This window comes from Myxocyprinus asiaticus, chromosome 13 (genome assembly GCF_019703515.2).
Source record: "Myxocyprinus asiaticus isolate MX2 ecotype Aquarium Trade chromosome 13, UBuf_Myxa_2, whole genome shotgun sequence".
In the NCBI taxonomy this organism is placed as follows: domain Eukaryota; kingdom Metazoa; phylum Chordata; class Actinopteri; order Cypriniformes; family Catostomidae; genus Myxocyprinus; species Myxocyprinus asiaticus.
Window position 1 is genome coordinate 49149632 of NC_059356.1, and position 19727 is coordinate 49169358.

Below are 19727 nucleotides of genomic sequence, written 5' to 3' on the forward strand. Positions count from 1 at the left end.
TGAGACAAATGTTGAATAAAAGTTTGGCAAAAAAATGTAATGACATGTTGAAAAGTTCTATTTTCACTTGTTAAAATAAGAATTTATTGATTAGACACCATTTTGATGATGAATTTAAATTAAACTTTAAAAAATGTTCAGGAAAATAATAACTTTTAAACTATAATTATTAAAATAATTATTAAATCGTTAAAAATAACTAAACTTATGTGTTCATGTAACATGTGCTGGCACTGGCAATGATGGCAATGACGAAGATGACGTGAAGATGAAGAACCCAAGTGCAGTTTATTAAAAAAACGTGAAATCCAAAACCCTAACTACACATGAACTAAACTAAACATAAACATGAACATGACTTGACTTGATTTAAACATGGCTTGACATAAACGTGGCTTGACTTGACTTGACTTGACAACATTCACATTCAATACTTGACAAAGACACAATGGAAAACATGAGGCTTAAATACATGGACATGGGGGAACAAGAACCAATGAACAAACAGAACTGATAACAAGATAATTAAACAATAAACCAATGAAAACATGACACATGAACATGGAGGGAAAACAAGACATCACATGACTAGGGAACAGGAACTAAACTTTTCAAAATAAAAGACATGAATCAACAAAATACACCTGACATATCCCCCCCACTAAGGGGTGGCTCCTGACACCCCAACACATAAACAAAACACGTAAAACATGACATAAATTCAAAGTTCTGTAGGGAGCTGGGGGGTGGTGTCTTGAGGTGTGGGGCGTGGCATGGCGAGAAAGGGCGAGGGGCATGGGACCAAGGCAAAGTCTGCAGGGGGTGGAGCCATGAGAGGCTTGAGGGGTGGAGCCATGGAAGGTGGAGCTGTGAGAGGCTCGAGGGGCGGAGCCATGGAACTTGGTGCCCAGAGAGTAGCCGAAGACTCGAAGGGCCAGGGTGGAGCCGATGGCAGGGAGGACCAAGACGGTGCTGGAGGCTTGGAGGAGCAAGGCGGAGCTGGGGGATCGGAAGACTGAGGTGGAGCCAGTGGGACTGAGGACCAAGGTGGAGCCATAGGGAAGGAGGTCCCCGGTGAAGCTGACAGATCGGAGGGACGAGGCGTAGCCAGAGGATCGGAGAGCCAAAGCGGAGCCAGGTGACCGACAGACCAAGGAGGAGCTGGAGGGACGAGGGACCCCAGCAAAGCCGACAGGCTGAAGGACCGCAGTGGAGCCGAGGGAACGCAGAGCTGAGGCAATGTCGAGGGACTGACAGGCCAAGGCGAAGTCCAGGGCTCGGAGGGTCCAGGCAGGCTCGGAGGGCCGAAAGTTCCCCTTGCCTGCTCAGGAGAACTAAGGGTGGGTATAAGGGTGGGAACCATCTCCAGGTCCCACTGCTCAGGTGTGGCTGTGATGTGGCACGGAGCAGGCTGAGGCGTTGCTGTGACATGGCATGGAGCAGGCTGAGGCGTTGTTGTGACGTGGCATGGAGCAGGCTGAGGCATTGCTGTGACGTGGCATGGAGCAAAAGATGGTGCTAGCTCAGCGACCATGACTAGAAACTCTGGCTTGGTGGCCATGTCGTGGACCTCTGGCTTGGCGGCGGCCATGTCGTGGACCTCTGGCTCGGCGGCGGCCATGTTGTGGACCTCTGGCTCGGCGGCGGCCATGACTTGGACCTCTGGCTCGGCGGCGGCCATGACTTGGACCTCTGGCTCGGCGGCGGCCATGTCGTGGAACTCTGGCTTGGTGGCGGCCATGTCGTGGAACTCTGGCTCAGCATCCGCCTCCCCCACAGTGAACGGGGAACCAATGAACCGTAGGGCGTGGTCGATATATTGAGCCAGGCTGAGGGAACTGCAACCGCCAGGCAACAAAAAAGAAATGGACTCATTCATTCCAAATCGGAAACAGTCCTTGAGTGCAACCTCATTAAAGTCCACCTGGAAGGCCAGATTGCAAAAGTCCTCCACATAGTCCTCCAGGGGACGATTCCCCTGATGTAGGCGCAGAAGCCGAACTGCTGGGTTCATGGTGGGGTCAAGTATTCTGTAATGTGTGCTGGCACTGGCAATGATGGCAATGACGAAGATGACGTGAAGATGAAGAACCCAAGTGCAGTTTATTAAAAAAACATGAAATCCAAAACCCTAACTACACGTGAACTAAACTAAACATATACATGAACAAGACTTGACTTGATTTAAACATGGCTTGACATAAACGTGGCGTGACTTGACGTGACGTGACGTGACGTGACGTGACGTGACGTGACGTGACGTGACGTGACGTGACAACATTCACATTCAATACTTGACGAAGACACAATGGAAAACATGAGGCTTAAATACATGGACATGGGGGAACAAGAACCAATGAACAGACAGAACTGATAACAAGATAATTAAACAATAAACCAATGAAAACATGACACATGAACATGGAGGGAAAACAAGACATCACATGACTAGGGAACAGGAACTAAACTTTTCAAAATAAAAGACATGAATCAACAAAATACACCTGACAGTTCAATAGCACATTATCATATTAGCATATTTTTGCTGTTGTATCAAAATTGGTATCAAGAACCGTTAAATTTCACAGGTATCAGTACCAACTACTAAAAGTTTGGTACCATGACAACACTAATAAGGCCCTTTCTGGTCTTGCACCTAAATACATTAGTGACCTTCTGCACTCTTTTATATGTCCCCCGTGCATACTGCAAGTCAAAGGGTGATCAGGCCTTTTCTGTTGTTGCTTCCAAACTTTTGTATATTGTACAGCACTTTGGATCAACTTCTGTTGTTTATAAATGTGCTTTACAAATAGTTTGACTTGACTTTAATGCACACAAACTTTGCCATTATTTTTTGTTGCAGCGTGGGCGTGTAAGGGTGCATACACCTGAGCCAGATTATGATTAACATCTGTTTCCAATTGCAGTGTAACAGGTCGTGAGAAGGTGGAAGCTGGGGCCGGTTTGACAAACACATAATCATTGACACACACACACGCACACACACCATCATCTCTGCCCATACGCCGCTCGGCTCCGCCCTGCTCACCACATTTTTATTGACATTTGACACTGAATGAACAATGCCCATGCACATAAACAGAGAAAGGGCAGTAATACAGTACTTGTAATGTGCAACAACAGGTTTTAAACAGTTGAAAGACAGAAAAAAGGAGAGAACTATTGTTCATTTTGTGAGCATAACACAGTGTGCTTTCAGAACATGGTGAAACCTTGAATGGAGGGCCCACCAACAGAACAGTTTGCTTTGCTTTCTGCTGGTGGTTATTCGGCTCACGTCATCATGTTCGAAGAAAGATCTCACACAGTTTTGGAATCTATGATTCATTCTAGTGTATTTCTGTCTTGTGAATATGGAGAAATCTTGACCAATATTTTTCCATCCTTTGTTTCAGAAGCCAATGCAAGTCTCTGCATACATTCTGAATCTATACTTCTGTACAAGCTTGCCTGTGACTGTTTTTGCTTCAGTTGTACTTTCTTGTACAGTTGCCTATGTACTTTCCATGCAGGTCCTTGACAAAAACCTATGGAATAGGATACATTTTGTCACCGATTAATTTTTTTGTTTCGCAGCAGGTGTTTGACCTTGGAAAAGGGGACAGACTTTTCTTTAACAGCCATTGATATCTTTTTTTTAAATATATATATATATATTTCTCCTTTTCTTTCCTTTTGCAAATTTTTTCCAGATTTCATACTGCCTCATTTAACCTTTCTCTATTGTATGCTTTTTTGAACATTTTTGTCCTGCTTTACGTTGCCTGAAATTCAAACCTAAAAATACCAAACCACTAATATTGTTTACCTCTGACAATTAAATAAGTACTGTCAGAAAGCCTGTCCTAGGAACTAAAGTTTACATGTTGTTTCCCGGATGTTCCGATTTCATTGTTGCACACAGGAGGTGATGAGCGGTGACCTTTGCACCTTGGTTTTATTCTATGATAATGCGTTTAAGCAAAAAAATGCCATTATACACAGCTTTATCATCCACAGAACCAGTAACATCAGAACGAACTTATTCCCTGTGAATGGAGAGAAGCTACTAAATCTGCCAGTTGTTTAATATATCACTGATTCTTGAGATAAGGGACAAAACATGTCTTGCATACAAAAGTCATCATTATTTTAAAAATCAAGAAATTCATAACAATAAAAATACTGGAAAAGTTCAATCTAAAGGAGAAATTCATGCTCTATACTTGGAAGCACATGTAGCTTAGCAAAAGGTCACAATGTTAAACTGCTAAACAAAGTGTTTAAAAATGCAACAAATTCATAAATATACAGTAAAAATAAAATGAAAGGTAGGGATCTGTAAGATACCAAACAATACATTAAGAAAACTTTGAATGATATTTTCCATAAAAAACTGCCTATCAAAGTTGTGTCCTCACTTTGCGTCAATTCCGTCAGATTTTTTTTAAAATCCTGAATAAATCAGAAAATGTCCTGGTCAGCTTTAACTCTGAGTACCCCTTTCCCACTTTCTGCTCATGGTGGATGCAACAGTAGGGCACGTTGTCTGGTACGTTTGATATTTTTCATATTTTAAACAAACAATGTATAAGTCTCTGCGCTCACAGCTTCAACTTGTCAACTCCTTCATTCTCATTATTATAATTTCTGTTCTGTACAGGCGATGAAGGTCACAGCGTGGGCTCTCAGGCAGGCGATGTCCACGTTGGTGGTCCAGGAGTGCCACCTTTGGCTCAACCTGGTCGAGATGAGGGATGCTGACAAGGTTCGCTTCCTTGACGCTCCCATTTCCCAGGCTGGCCTTTTCGGCGACACAGTTGAAGACTTCGCACAGCAGTTTTCGACGGTAAAGCAGCAGACGGAGGCCATCCAGCACATCTTGCCCCGCCGTGGTTCAAGATCCCGCACCCCGTCTGCCTGTCGCTGCGGCAACCTTCCTGCGGTGGCAACATCGGCTCCACCGCAGCTTGAGCCAGCGGTTTATACACCCCCCGTCTCACGGTCCATGACCAACAACCCTTGGAAGGCTTCTAAGCTCCCCTGAGACGGCGACCCATAGGTGAGGAAATTCGCATCACATTTGGAGGTGGTAGACAGACCATTCCCCGGTGGAAGGCCGGAGGGAGAATCCTTGGTTCCCTTTTTTGTTGAGATTGCCGCATGCCCAAAGGGACAGTGCATTGCAGGTGTGGGTTTCCCACCTCCCCCGTCGCTGACCAGTCCTACGTTGGGTATGCGGAGCAAGGTAAGTGCTTTAACGTCTCTCCCTGTACAGCGAGATCGGGACACGAGGCCCCCTGGCGTAGCACTTCGCACACCGCTCCACCGTGCCCATTCCGTGGGTACGTCAGCAGCGGTCATCCCCTTGGTGCCCCTCACCCGGAGTTTGGAGGTATGCTTAAAGTTCTCCAACCCGTCGTGATGGCTGACCAGGACAATCCGACTCGGCTATGCAATTCAGTTCACCAGGCGCCCGCCCAGGTTCAGCGACATCCATTTCACCTTGGTAGGCGGTGTGGGCGCCGCTGCCCTACGTGCGGAAGTTGCGGTCCTTCTGCAGAAGTTCAGGATACTCACACAGAAGCACATTCTATCGTGCGTCCGGCACCGAGATTGGTTCATGGCGGTAGACCTGAAAGATGTGTACTTTCATGTCTCGATCCTGCCTCGTCACAGACCGTTCCTTCAGTTTGCCTTCGAGGGTCGGGCATACCAGTACAAGGTCCTAAGGGAAGTGGGCGTCCGCATTCTCAACTATCTCGACGACTGGCTGATCCTAGCTCACTCTCGAGATCTGCTGTGTGCACACAGGGACCTGGTGCTCAGCCACATCAGCCGAATGGGGCTTCAGGTCAAATGGGAAAAGAGCAAGCTCTCCCCGGTGCAGAGCATCTCTTTTCTCGGGATGGAGTTGGACTCCATCGCTATGACCACTCGTCTCACGAACGAGTGTGCTCAGTCAGTGCTGAATTGCCTGATGGCATTCAGGGGGAGAACATCGGTCCCACTGAATCAATTTCAGAGTCTCCTGGGGCATATGGCATCCTCGGCGGCGGTTGGGTTGATGCACCTTGAAGGTGTATGTAGCCACTATAGTGGCACACCACGATGCAGTGGACGGTAAGTATTTAGGGAAGCATGACCTGATCATCAGGTTCCTTAGAGGCACCAGGAGGTTGAATCCTCCTAGGCCACACCTCATTCCCTCATGGGACCTCTCTGTGGTCCTGCTGGGCCTACAGGGAGCCACTTTCGAGCTCTTAGAATCAATTGAGCTGAAAGCCCTCTCCTTGAAGATGGCCCTCCTGACTGTTCACCTCCATCAAGAGGGTTGGGGACCTGCAAGCATTCTCTGTCAGCGATATGTCCCTAGAGTTCGGTCCGGCATACTCTCACGTGATCCTGAGACCCCGGCCAGACTATGTGCCCAAGGTTCCAACTACCCCCTTTAAATATCAGGTGATGAACCTACAAGCGCTGGGCATTGGGAAGGTAACGGTGGGGCCAGTGCACTTGTTACTTGGTATGCAGTGGCCTGCCTGCACCTGCACCGCTGATCGTATAGGGACCCCTAGTGTCACTACATCGACACAACGTCGAGTGAGTGACAGATAGGGAACGTCTAGGTTACTGTTGTAACCCCCGTTCCCTGATGGAGGGAACGAGATGTTGTGTCCCTCCTGCCACAACACTGTACTACCCGATGTGATTGCCAGGACTCTGTCTCGGCTCCTCAGCACAAAACCTGAATGAGTGGTTGCATGCCAGCTCCTTTTATACCCGCATGTGTCCGGGGGAGTGGCATGCAAATTCCACTCGCCAATTCTCATTGGCCTTTTCTCAAAGATTAGAGGTGTTTGGGGCTCCCAAGAGCAACCCCTAGTGTCACTACATCGACACAGCATCTCATTCCCTCCATCAGGGAATGGAGGTTACAACAGTAACTGAGACGTTCACTCAATTGTGAGTTTGTGCATGATCACGGTGAACTCAGAAAGGCATTCTCTGCACCATAGAAACAGACACTAAGAACAAATGCCTGCCATATTTAAGTGACACAGAGCATGAAGTTTTGAATTATTTCATCTTCACTTGTAATAGCAACAGGAGCTGCATTGGTTCGACACATTGACACAACATCTCATTCCCTCCATCAGGGAACGGGGGTTACAACAGTAACCTAGATGTTTCTATATCATTATAGGCAGATTGAATAATTTGTGGTGCTGTGCTAAAGGGAATGAAAAATAAAATTAAACTAAATAAAACAAAAAATATACATTTTCAAAAGTACTCACTCATAAGATGCCATTGCCCCTCGCACACTGGACCAGGAGATGCAGTGGGGCCCTTCACTGAGTCCCCATAGCACTGCAAAAAATTAACATGTCCTTTTATTTATATAACCATTTCCCCATAGACACTTTCTTTTCCTTTTTTTTATCCTTTCTTCATTTTACTGTTTGTCTTCGCAAATGAGCCTTGACACAAGACCCAAATAAAAATATTTTATTTAACTCCCAAATCCAGTGATGTCTATTCTGTAGGTGCAACATCAATAACATCAAACCTCATTGGTTTTTGCATGTCTCATGACTAAATATCATGACCTGTATTATATTTATTGAACATCGTGACATCAAACCTGTGCCATATTGTTAAACAGACTCCTGTGCTCTGTTACATTCTGTTATACTCTGTCAAGTTATTTTTTAATGTGAGAATGTGTATAGTATTGTACACCCCTTTATAAAGTCTAAAATTATATGAACCCAATTTATTGTTTGTTGTGTGGACATGACCAGCAAAAAATCTGGTAAATAACTGTTTGTTTGTTTTTTAGATTTTAGCATGGCCAGAGAAGATGTGAGGATTGTGCTTCTGGGAAAAACTGGAGTTGGGAAGAGTGCAACAGGAAACACCATCTTAGGAAGAGACGCATTTAAATCAGAGGAATCTTTTGAATCAGTGACCAGTGAATGTCAGAGAGAAACAGCCAAAATCAATGGCAGACACATCACTGTGACTGACACTCCTGGACTGTTTGATACTGAACTCAGTCATGAAGAGATCCAGAGAGAAATCACTAACTGCATCTCAATGTCACTGCCTGGACCTCATGTGTTCATTATTGTGTTGAATATAGGACAACGTTTTACTCAAGAGGACGCGAAATCAGTGAAGATCATTCAGGAGATGTTTGGTGAAAAGTCTTTAATGTACACCATGGTGCTCTTCACCAGAGGAGATGATCTGAAGAATAAAACCATTGAGCAGTGGCTAGAAAAACCAGGAACTCCTTTGATGAACCTGATTGAACAGTGTGGAAACAGATTCCATGTGTTTAATAATAATGAGACTAGAGATCACACACAGGTTTCTGATCTACTGGAGAAAATAGACGCCATGGTGACAGCAAACGGAGGCAGTTACTACTCATGTAAGATGTTCAGACAGATGGAGAGAGATCTACAAGATAAACAAATGAACATACTGAAGGAGAGAGTCGAGACACTAAACAGAGAGAAGGAAGAACTCTTGACCAAATATGAAGCAGAGAAAGAGAGAATGAAGAAGATGATGGAGGAAGAGAGACAGAATCAAGACAAAGAGAAGAGAAGAAGAGAACAGGATTTTAATGAAAGAGAGGAACGATACAAAAGAGAAATAAAAGAAAAAGAGGAGTTTGAGAAAAAGATGCAAGACGAGATGAGAAGAGAACGAGAGGAATGGAAGAAACAGAAACAAGAGGAAAGACTGAGAATAGAAGAAGAGGATGAGAAGAGGAGAAAGAAAGAACAAGAATTTCTTTTGGAATTTAGTCAGAAACTAAAAGAAAAAGAAAAAGAGACAAAAGATCTTCAGAGCAAACATGAACAAGAGAAAAATACAATGAAGATTATAATGGAGGAAGAAAAACAAAACTGGAACAAATGTCGTGAGACTTTTGAAAAACAAATACAGAATGAGAAATATCTGAGAGAAGAACAACAAAAGATATATGAAAGCAAAATTCAGTTAATAGAACAACAGAAGCACAATGAACTAATGAGTTTAAAAACAGAGGATTATGCAGAAGATAGAAGAAGAGACGTGGAGAACATGAAATCATGCTGCACCGAACCAGCCTCTAGAGGGGTAAGTAATCAATGAGAATTACATGAGGAGTTAGGCATCTGGAGAACTGCTAACCAAAAGGCATTAAGACCATATTCACATAGAAGTCCAGGGCATCCTCCCCATCAGTAAATTATCAAATAATAGACAGTTAATGGACATTACTTACAGATTATTTTTAAATTTGAGGATCTATTGTAGAAACTCACTTGACTTGTTTTCAGTATAAACTTCTCAACACTACAACGGTGTAGCTAGAAACAGCAAGTAAAATTCTGCTGTTCACAGTGTATGAAAACAAATTTTAACTTTTGTTCATTCTATAAACAGAGCTGTGGAGCAATTTATTATTAACAGTTAGTTAACCTATTTGCCCGTGTCTCCGTGAATCAAGTTATTAAGCAAGGTGTCCAGGCTGTAACATTTTTGTCAAACAAAACGGACAAAAATATTCAATAAAAGTTTCATGCGACTTAGATGTTATTTTCTAGGGGTGCTTCTCAAAACTCTAATTCATGCCAGAAAGGAAGCTTTCAGATATCTCTCATGATTACAAAAAATCTAATTTGGAGATATCGTAGTTTAAGATCTAGATTCATATCTTTGTTTACTCTATTTATAGTTCTACAATTCTAATGAATATAGTATAATTTTGTGTCAAATATAATTTAAGCACACTGCATAAAACAGCATGTCAAAACGTTACATTATAAGGGGCGTGTACAATTAAGAAATGCATGATTTCATCTCATTGAAGACCAAACAAGTCACAGTGATTTGAATCATTTGTTCTACAGTTGCGCTTTACCCATACAGCTTGAGTTTCACTTAAGCTTGAATTGCTCATAAGGCAGAAATATTCCTTATTATTGTCCGGGGGCATGATTTATTGTGTTAATTTGTTTAACGTGTTACTTTGTATATAATTAATCACGCCTTATTAACACATTAAATTGACAGCCCTAGCAGAAATGTTTGAAAATGCTGGTTTTGGAAATTCAAACCCTGTCTTAGGGCCAGCAAAGCCTTCACTGCTGGCCTAACATGCCTCATAAATAACTATTTTTCATTCACCTTTGTGCCTATTTATTTTCAATAGCATTCCACTCCTAATTCATCCACAAATGAATAGGGAAAAACAAAAAGTTTATCTAATCAGAACTTATTCCTTGCTTCTTACACACGAAGCGTGAAAGCTGTTTCACAAATTGCATGCCGATTCATCAGCCAATCAAATTGATTTATTTGTTCTTGGTGGGCGTGGTCTTTAGAATTTTCCCCAGTCGAAGCCTTCTAGCTGGCCTTGAGTAACGCAATCACATTTTAAGTGATGTACGTAATTCGAAAGCGAAGAGCGCAAAATCAAGCTGTCTGACGACCTGGCTGTCATCACTGCCACTATCGCCATTGAGAAAGAGCTCCTTATGGATTTAAAAACCCGAGATGTACTGCATGACCATGTGAATGCTTAATTGATTAAACAAGAAAGGAGGGCTGATTTTCACTTCAAGTAAATTGGTAAGTGCTTTTTGCAATGTTATAGCAACATCACAAGTTTTCTAAGTGTAAATTAGGCTGGCTTGAGGATTTAGTGTCGGTTCAAGTTTTGAAAAGTACCCTGACGAAAGAAAGATTATTGCAAGCAACATTTAGAAATATTATTAGATAGCCTTTTCCAGGTGTTATAGACCTCCTTTGTAGATTCATATGAAAAATTATGATTTTTGAATGTCATTTCGGGAGACATTCATTTTACAAAACAATCATGCTGCAGTTAAAATTAAGCTTGTTTGAGCATTCAGTGCCGTTTCAAGGTTTGGCTTTCGTGCATGGACGTGTTTTTAAAATGTCAGCTGGCATTAGTCGGTTGTGTATGATATCCATAGGCATAGGGTGTCTTATTCATTGTGAAATGGTGTTTTCTTAATGGCATGAATTGCACTGAAGGCCTAGACTTAAAATGCACGGGTGAGCTGAATAATGAAAAAAAAAAAGAAGAAGAAAAAAAGAGCAAGATCTGCCCCACCTGTATCTGTGGTCACGAGCCGCTACTGCGTGTGTTTGTGACTGTGAGTGGGTGAGAGAGATGGAAAGAATATTTTTCATCATCTTTTTTTTTCTTTTTCACAAAATGAATCATAAAATACAATAACAGATAGTAACAGGTTCATATTATGGCCAACATTACAAATTACACAATTACCTGTATACAGTAGGCTGTCTTGCCTACTTTCAGTCATCATCGAGTATTTATAACAGCTTCTTTTATTGATCTCATGTGGATTCCACTCATAGAATGAGGCAGAAAGCAGATTCTTTATACATTATGTGTGGAGCAATGAAATAACAGCTGCAGTGACTGTGTAACAATGCTACATATGTGTTTATTTTGTATGCATCCATGCAGACAAGTGTAATGATTACTTGCACTAATGTCCAGTATTTTCCTTTGGGTACATTTCTATAAGTATGTGGTATTTCTCTATGTATCAATAATGCCGTTGGTGCTATCTGATCTCTTGTACGGTATCCCGTGGTCTTTTTGATCCATTTTTTATCCATGGAGCCCTAAATAAAGGGGTAGGAACTATTATGCAGGAGACAGTGTTTTCCCATAACACCGACTCAGGAAATCTGGCTGGATTTACCTGTTTTTTTTTTTTTTTTTTTTTTTGCATGGTTACTTTTCTGTGGATTGTTGTATATATATATATGTATGTATGTGTATATATATATCAATGCCCCGAGGATTTGGAGATGAGCTCTGGAAAGATTATGCTACGGACTATGTAATGCGATGTGTCAAGGAAACACGCTATTGAGTCAGGATGTATCAGTTTGTACATTGACATTGAAAGGATGCCCTGCAGGCACTTCAGACTGAACTCTTGCTCTCTCTGTTATTATTCCTTGGACATTGGTTTCACTTACCTTGTATATACACGTTGTGACATTATTGAAGTTTGAAGGTTTTTTTTCTCATCTATATGTTGCAACATATTGAAGTGATAAAATTATTATTATCCTTGATGCTCATTGTCTGGTTTTCTTTTGTTTTGTTTATTTTTGCTCTATTCTAATTACATATGATAATATCATAATATGGCATGGTGGTAGTTCCTCTTATGTGGCCTGTTAGGTATGCATAATGTAATAACTTCTAATGTCCATATTTGGTATGCCAAATCAAAACAGTGTTGAAATAATTTATGTTAACATAAATTAAGAAATTATTCTGCTGTTATATTTCTATAGTTAAACTGAGGAAAAATATCGTAGCTGGACTATTACACCTTTGTATTTTAATTGAATGGTAATAATAATAGTGATAGAGAGGCTGTTGGCGATCTTTGCATTACACCAAGAGTTTGACGTTTGACCCCACATACCCCAGGATTTTTTTTTTTTACAAATCGACCACTTCTTATAAGGGAGTGGAGCTCATACTCTCACTTTGCTTGTAAGTGTCAATTAATACATTCTGATTGAATAAACTTTTGCCCCATTCGTTTGTACATGGATGAGGTCTGTAAATGGACAGAATTAAGAGTTGAAAGTGATTGTAAATACATAGACAAAAAGGGTAACTGAAAATAGGGAGGGGTGTTTGTTTATTTATTTGGCATTTTATGCCAGCAGAGAAGGCTTTGCTGGCCCTGAGATATAGCCACTGCTACAAACAATACCATCTAATACAAAAGAAACATACATAATCACACTAATATATCAATGACCTTAGACAATACTGCAAGCAAAATCATAGGACATAACTCACATGTTATTCAAGACTGCCATGAATGTCCAATATTGAAGGAACAACAAGCTGCTGCAATGTGTAACGGTAGCCAGCTGGTAGGTAGTTGTGTAGTATGTAAGCCCCACTCCGCTGGCCTCAAGAGGCACACTAGCGACAGACGCTACAGGCTGTAGCCTTTAGCCTTTTCGTTAGCTCACCCACCTCCCATGCTGGAGACCCAGTTCGAATCCCGCTCGGAGCGGGTCGAGCCGGACAGGTTACAGTGGTGCCGTGACCCGGATGGGAGTGAGTTTTAGGGGGTGAGTGGAACGGTAGCCAGCTGGTAGGTAGCTGTGCAATGTGTAAACCTCACTCCCCTGGCCACAAGAGGCGCACTAGCATCAGACGCTGTTGTAGCCTTTAGCCTCCTTATTAGCACGGCCGCCTTCCATGCCTGAGTCCCCGATTCGAATCCCACTTGGAGCAGGTCCAGCAGGACCAGTTACACATGCTCAAAAAAATAAATAAAAGGGCTGCTCATTTATGCCAATGATTAGCAATCATTAATCATTTTTCAACTGACATTACTGATCAATTAATACATTTATTTGTTTATATACAGTATATTTATCAGCTATATTTTATCCATTTTCAGAAAGAAGAAAAAACACAAAACATAGAACCTGGACACAGAATCACAGGACATCTCCTAGAACTACTTACTCGACTGAAACTTGAGGACAGACATCAACAGAAACTAATAGCAGCTGACATTCTTGAAATCAAACAATCTTCACTTCAGTCTCAAGAGCCATATAGTGAGGATGAACTTGTAAACTCATTCCTTCAAAAACTGCTTATAATGGATTGTAGCGGAATAAAAAAATCAATAAAACAGAATAAAACTGAGGAAGAGGAAGCAAAATGCAATTCTAAAGATCACCCAGACAGTCTCTTCAATATTCACCCAATGGATGTTCAGATGGCCGTGTTTCATTGTGCTGATAGTTTCCTGAAGCAGCTGATGGTGACTAAACTGTCACAGTGTCAGTATGCTCTGCCTCTGCTTGTACCGGATCCATTCACACAACACATTGAGTTTCCTCTCTGGACATTTAAACAAATCAACAAGAGCTGGAAGACATTTGATGATACAGGGGAAATCATCAGTAAAGTCCAGCCAGTCTGTAAGGCACAAACTCCAATGGTGTGTTTCTTCAGGTTTGGATCAGTGTCCTCATCCAAGTCTCAGCTGATGAACAGTCTGATCAATGAGAAACACAACACGTTCTTCCACAGGAACTGCCCAGGCAGCAGCAGAACCAGAGTACTGATGGATGGAGTGGTGGAGATCGCCTGGTACTGCCCCTCTGGAAAAAACACTGATACATTTAATGACTGTGTGGCGTTCTGTAATCTACATGGTGACGCCATAGCCAATGAGAAACAATATGAGATTTTGACTGCTATGGCCTCTGTGAATGTTCTTATCTTTTCTGATTTTGGTCAGAAGAACCACTACAAGGGTTTGGTGAGATCACTCTTCAAATCTCCTCAGCATCTCATTTGTCTGCTTACTGACAGTGACTCTGAAAAAACTAAAATGGGAAATGGAAAGTTCATAATTGGTCTCAGGGAAAGAAATGAATCTGATGTATCTGAAGAGATAAGAGAGATTATTAGAGAGAGTTTGACAGAGCAGACTAAGACCTTCAGACTGGAAAATGTGGCCAAACACACAGGAATCAGAGTAGATGAATACGATGAAGAGTGTCAGAGAGGGAAAGAGGCTGCACTTCAAATCATCAGATTATTTAAGGGACAAGAACCATCAACATTGAAAGAAATCAACCTGCCCTGTCATGGGAAACTATGGCATTACTGGTGTGAAAAGAAAAAAGAGCTACACCGTCTCAGTGGAGAGAATTTAGAGAAAGACAAAAGTGAAAAACTGCAAGTCATGAGAGAAATAAGACAGAAGCAAGCAGCATACGGATTGAGTGAGTGTATGGAGATATTTGTTGAAAATTTGAAATCATTGACAGTCAATGAAAAAAACTATTTCTTCAGGTGGCTGAGAATTTGTTTTTATGACTTCACTTCAGAAAAGCTCAGTGACCTCCGTGAAGACTATGATGTGACATGGAAAGCAATCTTGGACTTTAAAAAGGAGCACAATAAATCAGACCAACTGAGGATAAAAGAGGAACAAATTAAAAACATTATAGACCAAACAAATAGAATAACATTAAGTCTTGAGCATTTTTTTAGAGAATTGGGCCAAATGTATGAAGCTTGTGAATCAATTAAAAAGGACAATAGAGGACAGCAGCTCAAAGATGTGAGATTGTTTCCAAAAATGGCAGCAGAGATGATGATCTCTGGATTTCCTCTGGAGCTGATGGATGGAGATGCTGCTCATGTTCCTCTGATCTGGATCTCTGCTGTTCTAGATGAACTCATCAGGAAACTGGGAGACCAGAGAGTGTTTGTGCTGTCAGTTTTAGGGATTCAGAGCTCTGGGAAATCCACCATGCTGAATGCCATGTTTGGACTGCAGTTTGCCGTCAGTGCTGGCAGGTGCACCAGAGGAGCTTTCATGCAGCTGGTCAGAGTGTCAGAGGAGATGAAAGAACAACTAAAGTTTGACTATATTCTGGTGGTTGATACTGAGGGACTTCGTGCTCTAGAACTGGCTGGAAGATCAACAAGACATAATGACAATATACTGGCCTCATTAGTAATTGGTCTTGCCAATCTTACATTGATCAACATCTTTGGCGAAAACACATCTGAAATGCATGATGTTCTGCAAACTGTTTTAAAGGCTCTCATGAGGATGAAGAAAGTGAATTTAAATCCCAGCTGCATGTTTGTGCATCAGAATGTTTCAGAAATCACAGCTGGAGAGAAAAACATGGAGGGAAGGAGAAAACTGCTGAATACTCTTGATGAGATGACAGAACTTGCTGCTAAAGATGAAGTCTGTGATGCAGAATGTTTCAATGATGTCATTGCATTTGATGTAGAGAATGATGTGAAGTATTTTGCACACCTCTGGGAGGGCAGCCCACCCATGGCACCACCAAACCCAAACTACTGTGAAAATGTTCAAGAACTAAAGAAAACTATTCTTAAACAGGCCTCAACATCAGATGGCATGATGTTGACACACCTGAAAGATCGTATTCAAGATCTCTGGGAGGCTTTACTGAATGAACGATTTGTGTTCAGCTTCACAAATTCTCTGGAGATTTCAGCATACAGGAAACTGGAGACAGAATACAGCAAGTGGACCTGGAGTCTTCGGAGTGCCATGCTGGAAATTGAACAGAAAATAAACAATAAAATAGAAAATAAAGCAATTCATAATATTGAGGAAACTTATCTTAAAGAGAAACAAAAATCTTCAGCCGAAAAAGTGAAAAAGTCAATGTCTGAGTTCTTTGAGAAAGACTCAGATGCAGCTATACTGATTCAGTGGAAAATGTCATTTGAATTAAAAATCAATGATCTTCTAGAAAACATTGTGAGAGATACAAAGAGGAAATTAAATGATATTCTTCAGCAGCGCGACATTAAGAAAGAGACTGATGCTCAGAGGACACATCATGAAAACACTCTCTTTGAAATAAGCAAAGAACTTGCCTTAAAACTCAAAGACAAAGCAAAAGATGAAGAGACACTGAAGAAAGAGTTTGATTCCTTTTGGAAACAATGGTTGGATGTGGTCAAAAGAAATTCTCCTCCAATCAAAGACATTGACATATTAAGAGATGTGAAAATGCTCCTCAGTGACATCTATAAAAGTGCTCCTGTAGAACACAGTGAGAAACACTATGCATATAATGATATTTTATCACTGCCAAGTTATGCAGAATACATTATCAAGAAGTACAAAAAAACTTTTAACACAGCAAAGAGAGACTACAATCCAAACAAAGAAACTCTATCTAAAAAAGATGAAGACCAAATTAGATCCTTAATCAAAGACATTGCAAAGGAAACAGACAAAATTATGAAGTCGAAACCAATTGCAAGTATGGGTTACAACATCACTTACATTCAAGAACTTACAGATTACATCAAGAGGATGGTAAAAGAACACAATGAAGGACCAGTGAAATATGTGTTCAAGAACGAATTCGTCATAGATCTGACATATTGCCTTTGTAAAAGAGCAAACAAGACATTCACTGACCAACACAGACTGTTCAGAGAAGCCAATGATCCTGTTCTCTATGTTGAGATGAAGAGAGGAGAGTACTACAGTATTTTCCAGAAATATTGTAAAGGTGCAACATCAGTGGTAATATTTGGTGAGATCATCTGTCAGAAACTGAAAGAGCCCATCGAACAGAGTCTCTACAAAAACACTGCGATAGATTTAGTAGATGAAATGAGAACAAACTGTGAATCACTGAATGGAAACAGAACAAATCTGGAGAAACACATCCTGAAGACACTGGCAGAAGAGGAGGATTTTGAGAAATACATGAACTACATTCATAATCCCAGAGATCACTTCAAGAGTTTCATCAGAGATGAAGTCAGTCAGTACATCACTGATAAGTTCAGTGTCAGTGTTCTGCCCAAGATGATGAAGAACATGAAACTCCTGCAGCAGAAGATCATGGAAGCAGCTCATGAATCTACTGAACATGTTAAAGTGAACAGTGCAGATGTTGAAGCAGCTCATGAATCTACTGAACATGTTAAAGTGAACAGTGCAGATGTTGATTTGTGGTTGAAGTGTTTCACACAGAAGCTCTCAGATGTGCTGATATTCTCTGAAAAAGACCTCAGTGGAGTGAGTTGTGATGATGTTGATGATTTCAGTCTCCTAGAAGATGTGATGAGGAAAACAATCCCTTCAGTTATATGTGATATAAGCAGTAAAATCAGTACAGAAACATTTCCAGTGAAGCTGAAACATAAGTACAGACCAGATGAGCTTCTAATTGATCACTTCTGTCAGTGCTGTTGGGTTCAGAGTCCATTCTGTGCTGCCATCTGCACCAACACAATAGAAAACCATGATGGAGATCACAGTGTTCCTTTTCATTTAGTAGATGGATTGAAAGGATGGATTTACAGAGGAACAACAAACTTGTCTAATAACATCTGCACATCAGAAGTAGCAAGTGATCAATCTTTTCATCCAAATGACTCAGATGACAGAGAATGGAGAGAATGCAGAACAGGAGGTCCTGAATATGCTAACTGGAGCATTACACCTGACCTCTCTGATCTGCCGTACTGGAAGTGGTTTGTGTGCAGATTCCAGAAAGATCTGGAAAAATACTACCACAGAACATTTGAAGGATTGGACAAGATTCCAGATGAATGGAGACAATACAAAAAACATGAAGCTATTGAGAGTTTAGATCAATATAGTTCACACAATGTAGTAGATGGAAAATGAATCACTTTCACTTATTTAATTCACAGAAAATGCTTTAAATTAGTTTCATATGACAGTGACACTGAAGTCATGTACACCTCAGAGAGGCTGGAGTGAGTAAAATGGAGAGAAGCATTTTTTCTAAAAGAGTGAAGCATTTTGAGATAAGACGTCAAAGAATTGTTACACAAAAATAATTGTGAAGTGATGTACTGTATATATGATATATGACCTTTGAAAAATTTGCATGCTTGAGAAAATAATTATATAAATCCTTAAAAAAACAATCAATAATATTTCAAATTTTGAAAACTGAAAGATCTATCTTTCTAATTAACTAAATGAGATTCACATGGGACAGTATAAATCTTGTCCATGAAATTACTGATGAAAATGTTTGCTGAGGAAGGGCTTTATTCTTCAACGATAGCAAAAACAAGGCAAAAAATATGAATCATGATAATAATTAAAAGATCAATTAAAACACTGTTGACAAAAATATGAAGAGAAAAAAATAATCATGCAAGATGTTAAAAGGGATGAAAAATGATCTAGAGAAACATGTTTATAGATGAAGAAACTTCTAAAAATAACCAATTCTTCTAATTCAATAATTCAGAATGTTCCTCTGCTTGAGTTGCGGGAACAGAGAGCTGAACACCTGTAAAATTAACCGCTTTAACCCTACTGTAGAATGCATATGTGGGTCAAAAATTACCTTGCGTCTAGTTTTTAGGACATCATTTTTTACATGAAGTGGTCTTTTGATTTGCCACTCTAGATATTCCTCAATAAAGGTATGTTATTCCTCAAATCATGTGATGTGATTTTTTAAACATTGTTTAAGGCCATTATGCGATTTCAGTCTATATATAGTCTATAATGCTGCTTTAATGTATTTCACATAGACATGCAAGAATTCCAAAATGTTAAGGTTTTAAAGCATTTTGTAACTTATACTGTCATGTCCGTTGCAGTTTCCCACCGAAGTGAAAATGACTGTTAATAAAAATGACACTACATGTTTTTAAGAGTACCAATCCATCTATGTTTGGTGTCTATTTTTCACGGACTCTCTGGATTCATTAAGATAAAGATGACTTACCTGAATTACATCCCGAATGAAACAGTCGTTCTGCGCATTCTCAACAAGCACGACATAGAATGTTGAAAGCGGCAAGGATCCAGTTGGCGGGTTGGATGACGACGTGCGCAATCCCCTCAAGCCACACCCCCCCAAAAAAACAAACAAATCGGATTTACACAATTTACACGGGTCATCCCGGAAAAATCACATCCCTGTATATTTGAACTCACAAACTTTTGAACCATATCCCACTGCATTAACCACTAGGCCACTCAGTTGAGTTATCTCAACAGTGCCAAAGAGACATTCCACGCTGAGAGTACAATACAATCACTGATAAAATCTCATTGTTAGAGCTATGTGGTTTTGAATTCTGA

General features: G+C 40.8%; 2 protein-coding genes across 4 annotated transcripts in view; one reads left to right on the forward strand and one right to left on the reverse strand.

Annotated features, from left to right (window-relative positions):
• The window catches only part of LOC127449901 (von Willebrand factor A domain-containing protein 7-like), a 230368-nt gene extending 226352 nt beyond the window's left edge, over nucleotides 1–4016 (reverse strand). The window contains exon 1 of the mRNA XM_051713527.1: nucleotides 4007–4016. The gene's annotated coding sequence lies outside the window, so the exon portion shown is untranslated. The remainder of the gene's footprint in view (nucleotides 1–4006) is intronic.
• The window catches only part of LOC127449799 (interferon-induced very large GTPase 1-like), a 56840-nt gene extending 37763 nt beyond the window's left edge, over nucleotides 1–19077 (forward strand). For 2 of the 3 annotated variants that reach the window (XM_051713352.1, XM_051713351.1), the window contains 2 exons: nucleotides 7850–9144; nucleotides 13515–19077. In XM_051713352.1, the coding sequence (XP_051569312.1) occupies nucleotides 7850–9144; nucleotides 13515–18284 (6065 nt within the window). In that variant the 3' untranslated portion in view covers nucleotides 18285–19077. Of the gene's footprint in view, nucleotides 1–5011; nucleotides 5066–7849; nucleotides 9145–13514 lie in introns of those variants that run through there. The other variant, XM_051713353.1, reaches the window with a different exon arrangement.
• The last annotated feature ends 650 nt before the right edge of the window (nucleotides 19078–19727 follow it).